This window comes from Nicotiana tabacum, chromosome 22 (genome assembly GCF_000715075.1).
Source record: "Nicotiana tabacum cultivar K326 chromosome 22, ASM71507v2, whole genome shotgun sequence".
Classification (NCBI taxonomy): Eukaryota; Viridiplantae; Streptophyta; class Magnoliopsida; order Solanales; family Solanaceae; genus Nicotiana; species Nicotiana tabacum.
Genome location: NC_134101.1, coordinates 47,985,747 through 47,997,409, shown reverse-complemented (window position 1 = coordinate 47,997,409; position 11,663 = coordinate 47,985,747). Strand labels below are relative to the sequence as shown.

The 11,663-nt window shown below is 39.6% G+C and overlaps 1 protein-coding gene across 1 annotated transcript; it reads right to left on the bottom strand.

The window, feature by feature from the left end:
* Positions 1 to 9,445: 9,445 nt before the first annotated feature.
* On the bottom strand, positions 9,446 to 9,826 carry LOC107787101 (secreted RxLR effector protein 161-like). The gene has a single exon (XM_016608620.1). The coding sequence runs from the start codon at positions 9,824 to 9,826 to the stop codon at positions 9,446 to 9,448; it is 381 nt and encodes a 126-aa protein (XP_016464106.1).
* Between the last annotated feature and the right edge of the window lie 1,837 nt (positions 9,827 to 11,663).

Sequence of the window (11,663 nt, the reverse complement as noted above, 5' to 3'; positions counted from 1 at the left end):
ATGACATTTTGGGTCATCACAATTACAACCTTTCACAACTATCTATGGAGCCTATATACCAAAGAATAGAACCAACGGTTGGAGTAGTTCCAACAAAATAAAATAAGGAAGAGCATGATAGCTACCACGAAATAAAAGTGGTGCTTCATAATACCTCGAAAAGAGAGTCATCCTGGCCTGACCACATGCCACGTATCATACATCATCCTAAAATATGTAAAGTAAGCAGGGCCCTGGAGGAGGGGAGGAGGGCTAAGGGCTGAGTACACCACATCGGTACTCAATAAGTGTCTGAAACTCTCTCTACTTAAGTTCTTGGGACAAACGTTATAAAACCAATGCACCCCTGGAGGAGGGGAGGAGGGCTAAGGGCTGAGTACACCACATCGGTACTCAATAAGTGTCTGAAACTCTCTCTACTTAAGTTCTTGGGACAAACATTATAAAACCAATGCACCAATATTTGATATAAAATGATAAGAAATTTTATCAATTCACGACCCTTGCTATTTTAAATAACAACCAAGTGAGATATAACCCACCATATATACTTTTAAAATATTTACATCAATCCAAGATTTTGGATAAAATCCTACAAAATTATTCCATTTATTTTAAGTTATCGAAATCACTTTCGGCTCCTTAGGCCTAAACATAAGGAAATCATCCTTACCTTTCAGTGGGAGTACTATACCATCACCGACACAAGAAGGTCAACTAGGTTATGTACCTAGCGGCAAGTATCATATACCCTACTTGCTCAGGTCGTCTCATCGTAGTATCGTACGAATCGACTCATCCATGCTAATAATAGCACAAAATAGTACTCTCTCGAGGGAGAGCACTCTGCCGTAGTCTATACCACAAAGTGGCCATCTACTCCTACACCGGCACGTGTAGTTTCATGACAACGAACACGAATATCCGAAGTCAATCTCGGTGAACACAAGTAAATCCCAAAACATTTGATACTTCAAATAGATTCATAGCATAGTAGCCCCACATGATCTATTTTTATCAAATCATAGCATTTATAGAAAAACTAAATCCTTTGAACAAACTTTAAATAAATAACCTTTTACATGCTAAAGCCTTTAACAATTTAGCATAATTCTTTAAAAGATACCACAAGTGCTATTCTGTTCGTCAATTTCCAAAAAAAATACTTTCCATGAAAAATTATCTTTAGCACTCAAATATGTATACTCTTGTCAATACATAAGTTTTGATAAAAACTTATAACATTTGCCTTGAGTGTCACTTTGCCAACAAGATTTAAAATAAAATTTTCTAAAACGTCATGACACTACATATCTAACGTAATAACATCCGTACTTGTTTGTCCCCACAAGCACGAAAGCACATTTACAAACAACTTAAGTATTAACTTGAAATATGCTTTTAGAGAAAGTCCCTCAAGAAGAGTAAGTTTTAATCAACTTACCTCGCTTTCGCTTTATTAACATTCATAAGCTTTCAATCGTCCTCCATCATTCCAATGTTGATTAAAATTCTCAATATCACCAACAAGTTGATATCTACAATTAGATATCCTAATTACATCAAAATATAACCTAAGATATTGATCAACATCCATATATGGCTAACAAGTTGGCTACAAGCTTCCAACAACTCAAATCGCCAAATAGTTTTACATGCTAGACCATTCAACTTCATTCTTATGTTTTAATACCCATTCGAAGTCATTAATGATACTACATCAATTGTCCATTGCCACCAAGTTACTATTCATCGTCTTCCATAATCAACACTTGCAAAATATACAATTCGAGTGATTACTTAGTTGATCACTTCCATATTTTGCTAACAAATAATTCCATAGGTTCATTGTATTCGTAAATTTTATCGTCAAGATTACCATTCATCTTCTCCCTTATTTTCTCAAAAGTATTATTCATGCCATGAACTAGGGTTTTATAATCCAATCTTTCAACCATTAAAACTTATAAAAAATACTTCAAATACTTCTAACTACTCATAATAAACGAGTTTGAAGCATTGGAATTACCTCTAGTAGATCAATCTTGAAAAATCACAACTTTGGTGATTTTTGTGTTCTTGAGGATTTGATGAAGAAATCTAGTATTTGGATGTAAGAATGATGTTAGAACTCATGTATATTGAGTAATAATCAACCCAAAACATCATTAACAACTTACCTTGGTTGATTGGACTTGATTTGAGCTCAAAATCTCCCCTTCACTTTAAGAACCCTAACCCCCAAATACACAAAATACTCCCCTCCCCCGACCTTGTATTTATAGGTCGAGATTTCTGGGTTTCGGATGCGGACATGGATGCTTTGCATCCCTACTTCACTCCTCTTTGAAGTTCGAATGCGGACCTGGACGCTATGGTAGCACTTCTATGCCAGCCTTTCTTTCGGATGCGGCCTCAGATGGTTCGCATCTGCAGGCTCCTCCGCCAGCCTTTGGTAATTTGGTCATAACTTCTTGTAGGAATGTCCAAATGACAAACAGCTTGAAGCGTTAGAAACTAGACTTGAAAATTTGGTGATATATAGATATACTCATCCAAACTTTGGTCTTGTGCGTATTTATTTGGAACTTTAGTCTATCATGTAATTTTCAACTTGACTTAGACCTATGGCTCTCCTTATACCCCACATCACTTATAATATACCTCGTACAATTATTATCATATCCAATTGATATCCATCAAATTAACAGTCATCATCTACACATAAAATAATATAATTAGCGCACATCAATTTTCTTAATAGTGCTTAAGTACTTCGAAATTTTCCGGGGTGCTACAATATACTACTACAAAGTGATGCCCTTCGGTCTAAAAAATGCTGGTTCCACCTACCAATGCGCGATACAAAACATCTTTGACGACATGCTTCATAAGAGCATTGAATGCTACGTCGATGATTTGGTGGTGAAGACAAAGAGTAGGCGTTACCACCTTGAAGACCTTCGAATTGTTTTTGAAAGGTTAAGAAAATTCGACCTGAAGATAAATCCACTAAAGTGTGCATTTGGAGTTACCTCAGGAAATTTTCTTGGCTTTATTGTGCGTCATCGTGGAATTGAAGTTGATCCCGCAAAGATTGACGCCATTCAGAAAATGCCCAAGCTAAAGAACTTGAGGGAGCTTCGAAGTCTCCAAGGAAACTTAGCATTCATCCGGAGGTTCATCTCTAATATGACCGGATGATGTCAGCCCTTCAATCATATATTGAGGAAGGATATCCCTTTTCATTGGGACCAGTCATGTCAAAAGGCTTTTGAAAGCATCAAGAGATACTTGCTGAATCCACCTGTGTTAGGGGTTCCAATGCTTGGGAAGCCATTGATACTCTACATCGCGGCATAAGAATGTTCACTTGGAGCACTACTTGCTCAAGAGAATGAGGAAGGAAAGGAACAAGCCTTGTACTACCTCAGTCGAACTCTAATAGGAGCTGAGTTGAACTATACGCCTGTTGAGAAAATATGCTTAGCGTTACTTTATGAGATAAAGAAGCTAAGGCATTATTTTAAAGCATACACTATCAAGCTCATCTCTCGAGCAGATCCCCTGAAGTTCGTGATGAATCGACCTGTTCTTTCTGGATGCCTAGCAAGATGGTCCATATTGTTTAACCAATATGAGATCACATACACACCTCAAAAGGCTGTGAAAGGACAAACACTAACCAATTTTCTAGCTGATCACCCTCTTCCAGCGGAATAGGATCTTTCTGATGAGTTTCCAGATGAAGACGTTTTGTTCATTGAAGAATTGCCACCATGGACCATGTTCTTTGATGGATTTGCACGTCGTAATGGAGTCGGGGAAGGTATTGTGTTGATCTCTCCAGAAAGACAAGTCTTGCCATTCTCCTTTGTTTTAGGTGAAACATGCTCCAACAATGCTGCAAAGTACCAAGCTTTGATCGTTGATCTCGCAATGGCATTAGACATGAAGATTCTATAGTTGGAGATCTACGACGACTCTAAGCTGATCATCAACCAACTGTTGGGGAGTTACGAGGTAAAGAACGAACATATCTTGACATACCATCAATATGCTTTTGGTTTACTTGAAAGATTCGACCAAGTGTTCTTAAACCACGTCCCAAGAGAAGAAAATCGTAAGGCTAATGCTTTGGCTAACTTGGCCACGACAATGGAACTGGGAGAGAATGAGTCAACAAAGGTATATGTGTGTCATCGATGGGTTATTCCAAGACTTCTTGCTCTTCAAATCAACGAAAGTTATCATACATCTGTTCGAGTGATTGAAGAAGAAGATTGGAGGCAACCAGTGATAGAGTACCTAGAACATGGAAAGTTACCTGAGGATCCGCGACAAAGAACATACATCAAAATTTGGATTAAATTCAATTGGGTTAAATAATTAATTTGGGCTTTTCATGTTAAATTAGTCCATTTTATTATTTTCAAGCCCAAGGTTCATTTCATCTTAAAGCCCAGACTCATGCCATGTGTCTAGTGACATGGCATATCTAGTCAAACTGCAAGCCAAAAAAAAAGACGCCACGTGTTAAATGATGTGGCAATCCAAGTCAAAAAGCAAGAACCAACCACAGGTCGCCAAGTGGCTAAAATGATATGGGCCCATCAGAATCAAGCAAGAGAGTTCATACGTAGCTGGACTGTCCATCCTCTACAACTATAAGTAGAGGGGTTACATAACTCTCAAGAGATTCAGATTTGGAGAAGAACACTCTACAATTGGTGAAGGCATCCACAAACAGAGAGATCAATCATCGAGTGCATAGTTCTTCAATAAAAGAGTGATCAACGGAGTTATTCCCGGAGATCAACCCATAACAACAAAGTGCTGCTCGACGTTCTTGGCGATTAAATACATCACAATGAGGTATGCATCATCCTACATTTGAGAAAGACGCTTCTCAAGCCCTCGATTCACGGAGAATTTTAGAGAGGAGAATCAAGGGATACATAGAATTTTACTCACAAATATTTATCAATAAAATCTCTTTTTCTTCATATTATTTTTGTTGCAGTTTATTTTTCGAACTACGAAAATTTATTGCGAACAAAATGCTCTATAAATTCGACAGACATAAACAACACTCACAATGATAGAATGTATGAGTCCACCAAACTGTATAGAGACCTGGTGCTATAACAGTTCCCACAGAACTAGCTAATCTAACAGTAAGTAAATGACATGAGAGATTTTTACGTGGAAAAATCCTTGCTCAAGGGGATAGAAAAACCACGACCTACACTGGTAGTCAACTTCACTACTGAGCAATCTTTAGATTACAACCTATTGCAACCTAGAAATTAAACTCTTAATCCCTCACTTACTTGAAATACACCTATTACAAGCCACTTTGCAATACACCTATTACAAAGACTTCAACTCATGACTAACTCTAGTCATGACACAAGCTCTACGGGTTTGTGGTTTTTGAGGTTCCTAATTTAAGCTTCTAGATAAGAAAAGTAGGAATTATAATAAATAACCAATATAAATATACAACTCAACTAAGGACATACAAAAGACTTGTTATGGAACTGGTCCATAATAGTGTTGCACTTTGTTCTTGATGCACTTGTGACTTCAATGCTGGATAATCAGATCTTGAATGCTTTTGTTTGAATATCACAAGTGTTCAAGTGATGTTTTGTTGTAATGCTTCTTGTTAATATCCTTTGAATGACATCACTTAGATGATGTAAACACTTGGTTGGTAAAAAGCCCTTCCCAATGGGAAGTGACTGCTGCACTATTTCTGCACTGCAGTATGTACAGTGCAGGCAGTCACTTTCCAACTATAGAGTTGACTTCGTACTGCTGTCAGGGAAGCTCCAAGGGATTAGGTCCCTGAGTTGGTTCTTTTCTATACGAAATCATACAGCTCACATTAGCTTAAGTCCATTGATGAATAATATACCAAGTGTGCATCAGGTCCTTTATCTGGTTCTTGACAATAAGTTTGTTAGATCATCAAAACATAAATCTAAGATACTTTAAACCCATCAATTTTCCCTTTTTGATGATGACAAACTTTAAAAATTCACAACCATTTGCAGAGCACAATAAACTAGATAAAGTACCAGGAACTTCACAAGTTCCCCCGGACTCTATGCTTCCCCCTTAATCAGACCCTCGTGCTTCAATTTATCCTTCAATTTATCTTCCCTCTTTTGGACATCATTAAAAATACACAAGCAAGCAATCAACATAAAGAAGTCTAGCCTAGCTAACTCATGCCATATGTGTGCACACAACATGATAGAAAAGAGAAGCAGAAAAAGACAAGTATTTAACAGCAAAAGAGAGCCTTCATTGATTTGTATAAAACATAAGCCTTTGCTATTACAACAAAGGCAAGTTTGGACTGTTGAAAGCGGGAGCAGTACAGGTGAAATCCATCCACATCACAAAAAAGACAAAAACAACTACTACCACAAGTCATCAAAATAAAAGATAGAAACTTGACACTGGTCACTGGAAGATTTTCTTAGAGGGGCACTAGAGGAGGAAGGCTTGGAGAAGGCAACAAGAGTGTTGAGAACAAGGTCAATCCGAGCATTTGCGGACATTTGCTCTGCGAGCAGTTTCTCTCTCAGATTCTCACCTGTTGCCTGAGCTCATCATTTTCTTTAGACAGACGAGCAACTTCTTCACTTGATGAACTGGAGGGTCCTGGTGCTGCTATAGCCTGACTAAGCTGAGTCTCAAGAATGACGTTCCTTGCCTTTAACTTCCTGATCTCCTCTGTGGCACTATTCTGGGCATTGATTAGCTGTGAGATCGTCGAAGTGCTTCCCATTCCTCCAACCTTTTTCAATACATTCACATTCCTCCAGTGTAGTTTTCGAGAAGGTTTGTTTCCTGGTCCCCATCTTGGGATTTCCTAAGAGTACATCAAAGAATTTGAAGACACGCGTGAGAAGAAAGCCATACAGAAGTCCATGGTTCCCATCTTTGAAAGCTGCCATTTTCTGTATATGTTCAATCATAATGGCAGGCAAGTTGATAGAACGAAACTCATCTAGTGCTTCCATTAAGTATAGATCAGACTTGGAAGTAATGAACCTTCTTTCAGCACGAGGGAACAAAACTTTGTTAACCAACTCGAACAATAGTTGGTACACAGGAAGCAGAGCCTTCTTGTGTACCCGTTCCCCATGCTGGACAACTTTTTATTTCACAATGACGCGCCTAAAATTAGAGCCACAAGCACCTCTCACAGATGACAACCTTTCAGATGGAACCTTGAGAATGTCCCCTAACACAGTAGCATCCAATATCATATCCACTCTATTCACTAAAACACAGATATGGTCATTTTCAACAGTGAAGAGGTCGGCATAGAAGCTTTTGACCTCATCCTCATATACTTTGGCCACATCCTCTTTGAACAGATGGCCCCACTGCTGAAATTCCACCATCTCAAGAATTTGTCTCATACCCGCCATTTCAGAAATCTCTGGGTCAAAAGTGCGACCCCACAGTACCTTTTGATGTCTCAACCTTTCTTGCCCTAGTACACTTATACTTTTCACCTTTTTTGTAGAACCGGATTCTCCAATAGTTTCCAACTTCCTTTTGCCAGACCTGCCAATAGACTTGCCCTTACCACTTGATTTTACCAGAATATCACCATCAGACACAGATTCTTCCTCCACAACTTGCTTAGACTTGACACTACCTTTCACGGACTTTTTACTTGGTTTTTCAACAACTTCCTTTGAAGCACTCTCAACAGATTGTTTCTTTTTTTGAGATCTCTCAACCAGGGAATATTTTTCTACTATTGGAATATTTTTGTCACACACAATTTCCCCTTCCTTCATCAGCCTCTTCTTCTTCTTCTTGCTACTCCTTCTGTTTTCTTCAGGACAGACTCAAAAGCCTCCTTCTTTTGCAACCTTGTGGTAGGTCTCTTAGAAGGGGACTCAGGAGTGACCACAGGCTTTCTAATCTTGAAGCGAGCACTGAGAACCACATTATCCTGATCATCCTCATCACTAGGTCTCACAACAGGAGGGATAGACTCCAACGACTCAGCGTCAAAGTGAGGAGAAGGAGAAAGGTCAAAGCTGACCTGGGAAGATGATTCCTGACCTGTTTCCTCAGGGAGGGGATCCGGTTCATCAGCAGGGTTCCCAGTAGCTTCTTCAGGTACAGCTGGTTCAAAGAGCACCATTGTTCCTTTTTCTCCTAAGACCCAAGTCCCTTCCCCCTAAGACTCAGGCATGGTAGAAGGTCCTTCATTCACCAGTCCCTCAGCAGCAATAGCCAATATATTTTCAACGGCCTCCTTTTCCTGAGATTATATGGGAGCAACAATGTCCAATTCTGGAGAACTTATGTACTGATCAATATCTTCCTCAAAACCCCCTTTTTCTTGTTGAGTTTCACCCTTTTTTTCATCATTGTTCTGGTTTTTGAGAGTATCAGGCAACAGAGAAGAAATAATGTCGACTTTTGAGGCTTCTGAGTCCTCAATACTTAACGAAGGAATAGGGTCAGATGGAGTGGTGAGAGAGATAAGAGGTGAAAGGGAATCAGGTTTGGATATATCGGTGTCAGTAATGGTGGAAGAGGGAATTTTTGGTGGTGTTTCGAAGGTGGCAGATGAGTCGAAGATATTACCTTCCAAGGTGGGTAAGGTAGCTTGCTCTTCAGCAATGGTAGATAGTTAGATTGAAGATTCTGGAAGGATGGAGAGAGAGAGGGGGATGATCGCTCAAGGTTAGGAATGAAGGGGTTTTAAGGAGGAAAAGGATAATGATGAGGGAAGAGAGAAACAGGTTCTGAAACAGCGGTAGGTTTGTGGGAAGATGCACCATTACAGAGGGAAGTGAAAAGATTTAAAAGAAAAACGTGATATACAAGGTCTGAAAAGGTGGATGATGTGGCAGTTAATTTTGTTTCTTTTGAGATACGCATGAGAAAAACACAAGACTACTAACCTGTGGTACAAGAACTAGGTTTCTGACCGGTCTTTTTAAAAAGATTTTAAACTCTCTTTTGCTGCTCATGCATTGTTCCTTCAGCTTCTATAATCATCATGCGTGTCTACCTACAACGGTATAGAAGTGAGTTAAGCTTGGCCAGAAAACACTTTAGCTAGATTTACATGAATGTAATTTTCATAGCCATAGGGAAGGGAATTGGGTTCTCAATTTGGCTTGATCAACCCCAGTGCCATCCTGTTTCTCTCAAAATGTTCCATGCTTAGAGTTTTGGTGAAGATATCTACAATTTGGTCTTCTGTACTACAGAACTTCATGCAAATAAGCCCCTTCTCCACGTTGTCTCTGAGAAGATGATGTCTCACATCAATGTGCTTGGTTCTCTTGTGTTGGACCGAGTTCTTTGCCATGTTGAGTGCACTCGTGTTGTCATATAACAGAGGTACACAGTCAGTGTATACCCAAAAATCCTTCAATTATTGTTTGATCTATAAGAGCTGAGCACAGCAGGACGCTGCAGCAACATATTCTGCTTCAGCTGTTGAGAGAGCTACTGAATTTTGCTTCCTTGTACCCCATGAAATCAGACAAGATCCTAGGAAATGAGCCATTCTAGATGTGTTCTTCATGTCCACAAGGTAACCTGCATAGTCAGCGTCAGCATAACCAACAAGATTAAAGTTGTCACCTGAAGGGTAATACAGAACCAGGTCATGTGTTCCCTTAAGATATCTCAGAATCCTTTTAGCAGCTTTTAGATGAGATTCCTTGGGATTTGATTGAAACCTTGCACATAAACCTATACTGAATACAATATCTGGCCTGCTGGCAGTGAGGTAGAGGAGTGATCCAATAATGCCTCGATACATTATTTAATTTACAGGAGAGCCAGATTCATCCATGTCTAGCTTAGCGGCAATGGCAATGGGGGTGTCAATCACCTTTGATGCTTCCATATCAAACCTCTTCAAAATCTCCTTGATATATTTCTGCTGACTGATACAGGTTCCCTTCATGGACTGCTTCACTTGAAGACCCAAGAAAAAGTACAGCTCCCCCATCATGCTCATCTCAAACTCACTTTCCATGAGTTTTGCAAATTCCTCACAAAGTGAGTCAGCTGTTGCCCCGAAGATAATATCATCAACATATACCTGAACAATGAGCATGTTCCTTCCTCGTTTCTTCAGAAACAGAGTGTTGTCAATTTTTCCTCTTGTAAAGCCATTTTCTAAGAGAAACTTTGACAACCTTTCATACCAAGCTCGAGCAGCCTGCTTTAAACCATACAGTGCCTTGTCCAATTTGAACATATATTCAGGATGTTTATGACATTCAAAACCTGGAGGTTGCTTAACATAGACTTTTTCCTTTAGAAAACCATTCAGAAATGCACTTTTGACATCCATTTGGAACAAGGTGAATTCCATATGTGATGCAAAGGCGATGAGAATTCTGATGGCTTCCATACGAGCAACTGGAGCGAAAGTCTCATCATAATCAATCCCTTCCTCCTGATTGTAACCTTGGACAACTAGCCTTGCTTTGTTCCTTGTAGTGTTTCCATGCTCATCAAGCTTGTTCCCGAATACCCACCTGGTTCCTATGATGGTTCTATCTGAGGGTCTAGGTACCAGGTGCCATACTTTATTCTTTTCAAATTGATGCAGCTTCTCCTGCATAGCTGTGATCCAGTCTACATCCTTTAAGGCTTCCTTAATATTTTTGGGTTCTATTTAGGAGAGGAAGAGAAGGCAAGTGAATTTCTGGCTTTTGATCCAGTTTGGACTCCAGAATCAAGGGGGGTTATTATATTGTCGAGAGGATGGGAGCTTTTGTGTTTCCAATTTGGAACTTGAATCTCATTAGTGGAGGAACTAGGTAATCCTGAATGGTTCCCTTGAATTCCTCTTTCTGCTGTCTGTGGGGTACTTTGAACTGCATCAGCTACTCTTTCTTCAACTTCAGTGGTTGTGATGTGTGTATCTGGTTCCTCTTGAGTTGGAGAGGAAGAGGTTGCATTGTCTTCATTTGTCTCCTTCATTTGACTCATCATATCTGCCTTTCCATTTGCCATCTCGGTGATCTCTCCTGGAACCAACAGTGGCTCACTGTCTTGATCATCCTTGTTGCTCTTCTCACCAGATGGAAATGTCTCATTGAAGAATACATGAACACTTTCTTCCACACACTGAGTCCTTTTATTGTAAACCTTGTAAGCTTTGCTTTGAGAGGAATACCCCAGAAAAAAATCCTTCATCACTTTTGGCGTCAAATTTTCCAAGCCGATCCTTTCCATTGTTGAGAACATAGCATTTGCACCCAAACGTTCTTAGGTGAGTCAGCTTTGGCTTCCTTCAATTGAGCAGTTCATAGGGAGTTTTGTTCAGGAAGGATCTGATCATGCACCTGTTCACCAAGTAGCAGACTGTATTTATGGCTTCTGCCCAGAAGTTTTTTTTGCTATCCCACTATCAATAAGCATTGTTCTAGCCATATCTTCAAGGGTTCCGTTCTTCCTTTCTACAACTCCATTTTGCTGTAGAGTTCTTGGAGCTGAGAAGTTGTGGGTGATGCCATTTTCACTGCATAATTCATCAAACTTGGCATTGTCAAATTCTGTTCCGTGATCGGATCTGATGCAAGCCACTTTTGATTCCATCTTCACTTGGATTTTCTTGACAAAGGCTGCAAACACTTCGAAGG

Excerpts from the sequence above, each read along its gene's own strand:
- LOC107787101 (XM_016608620.1), bottom strand. The coding sequence starts at position 9,826 with ATGTATCGAGGCATTATTGGATCACTCCTCTACCTCACTGCCAGCAGG.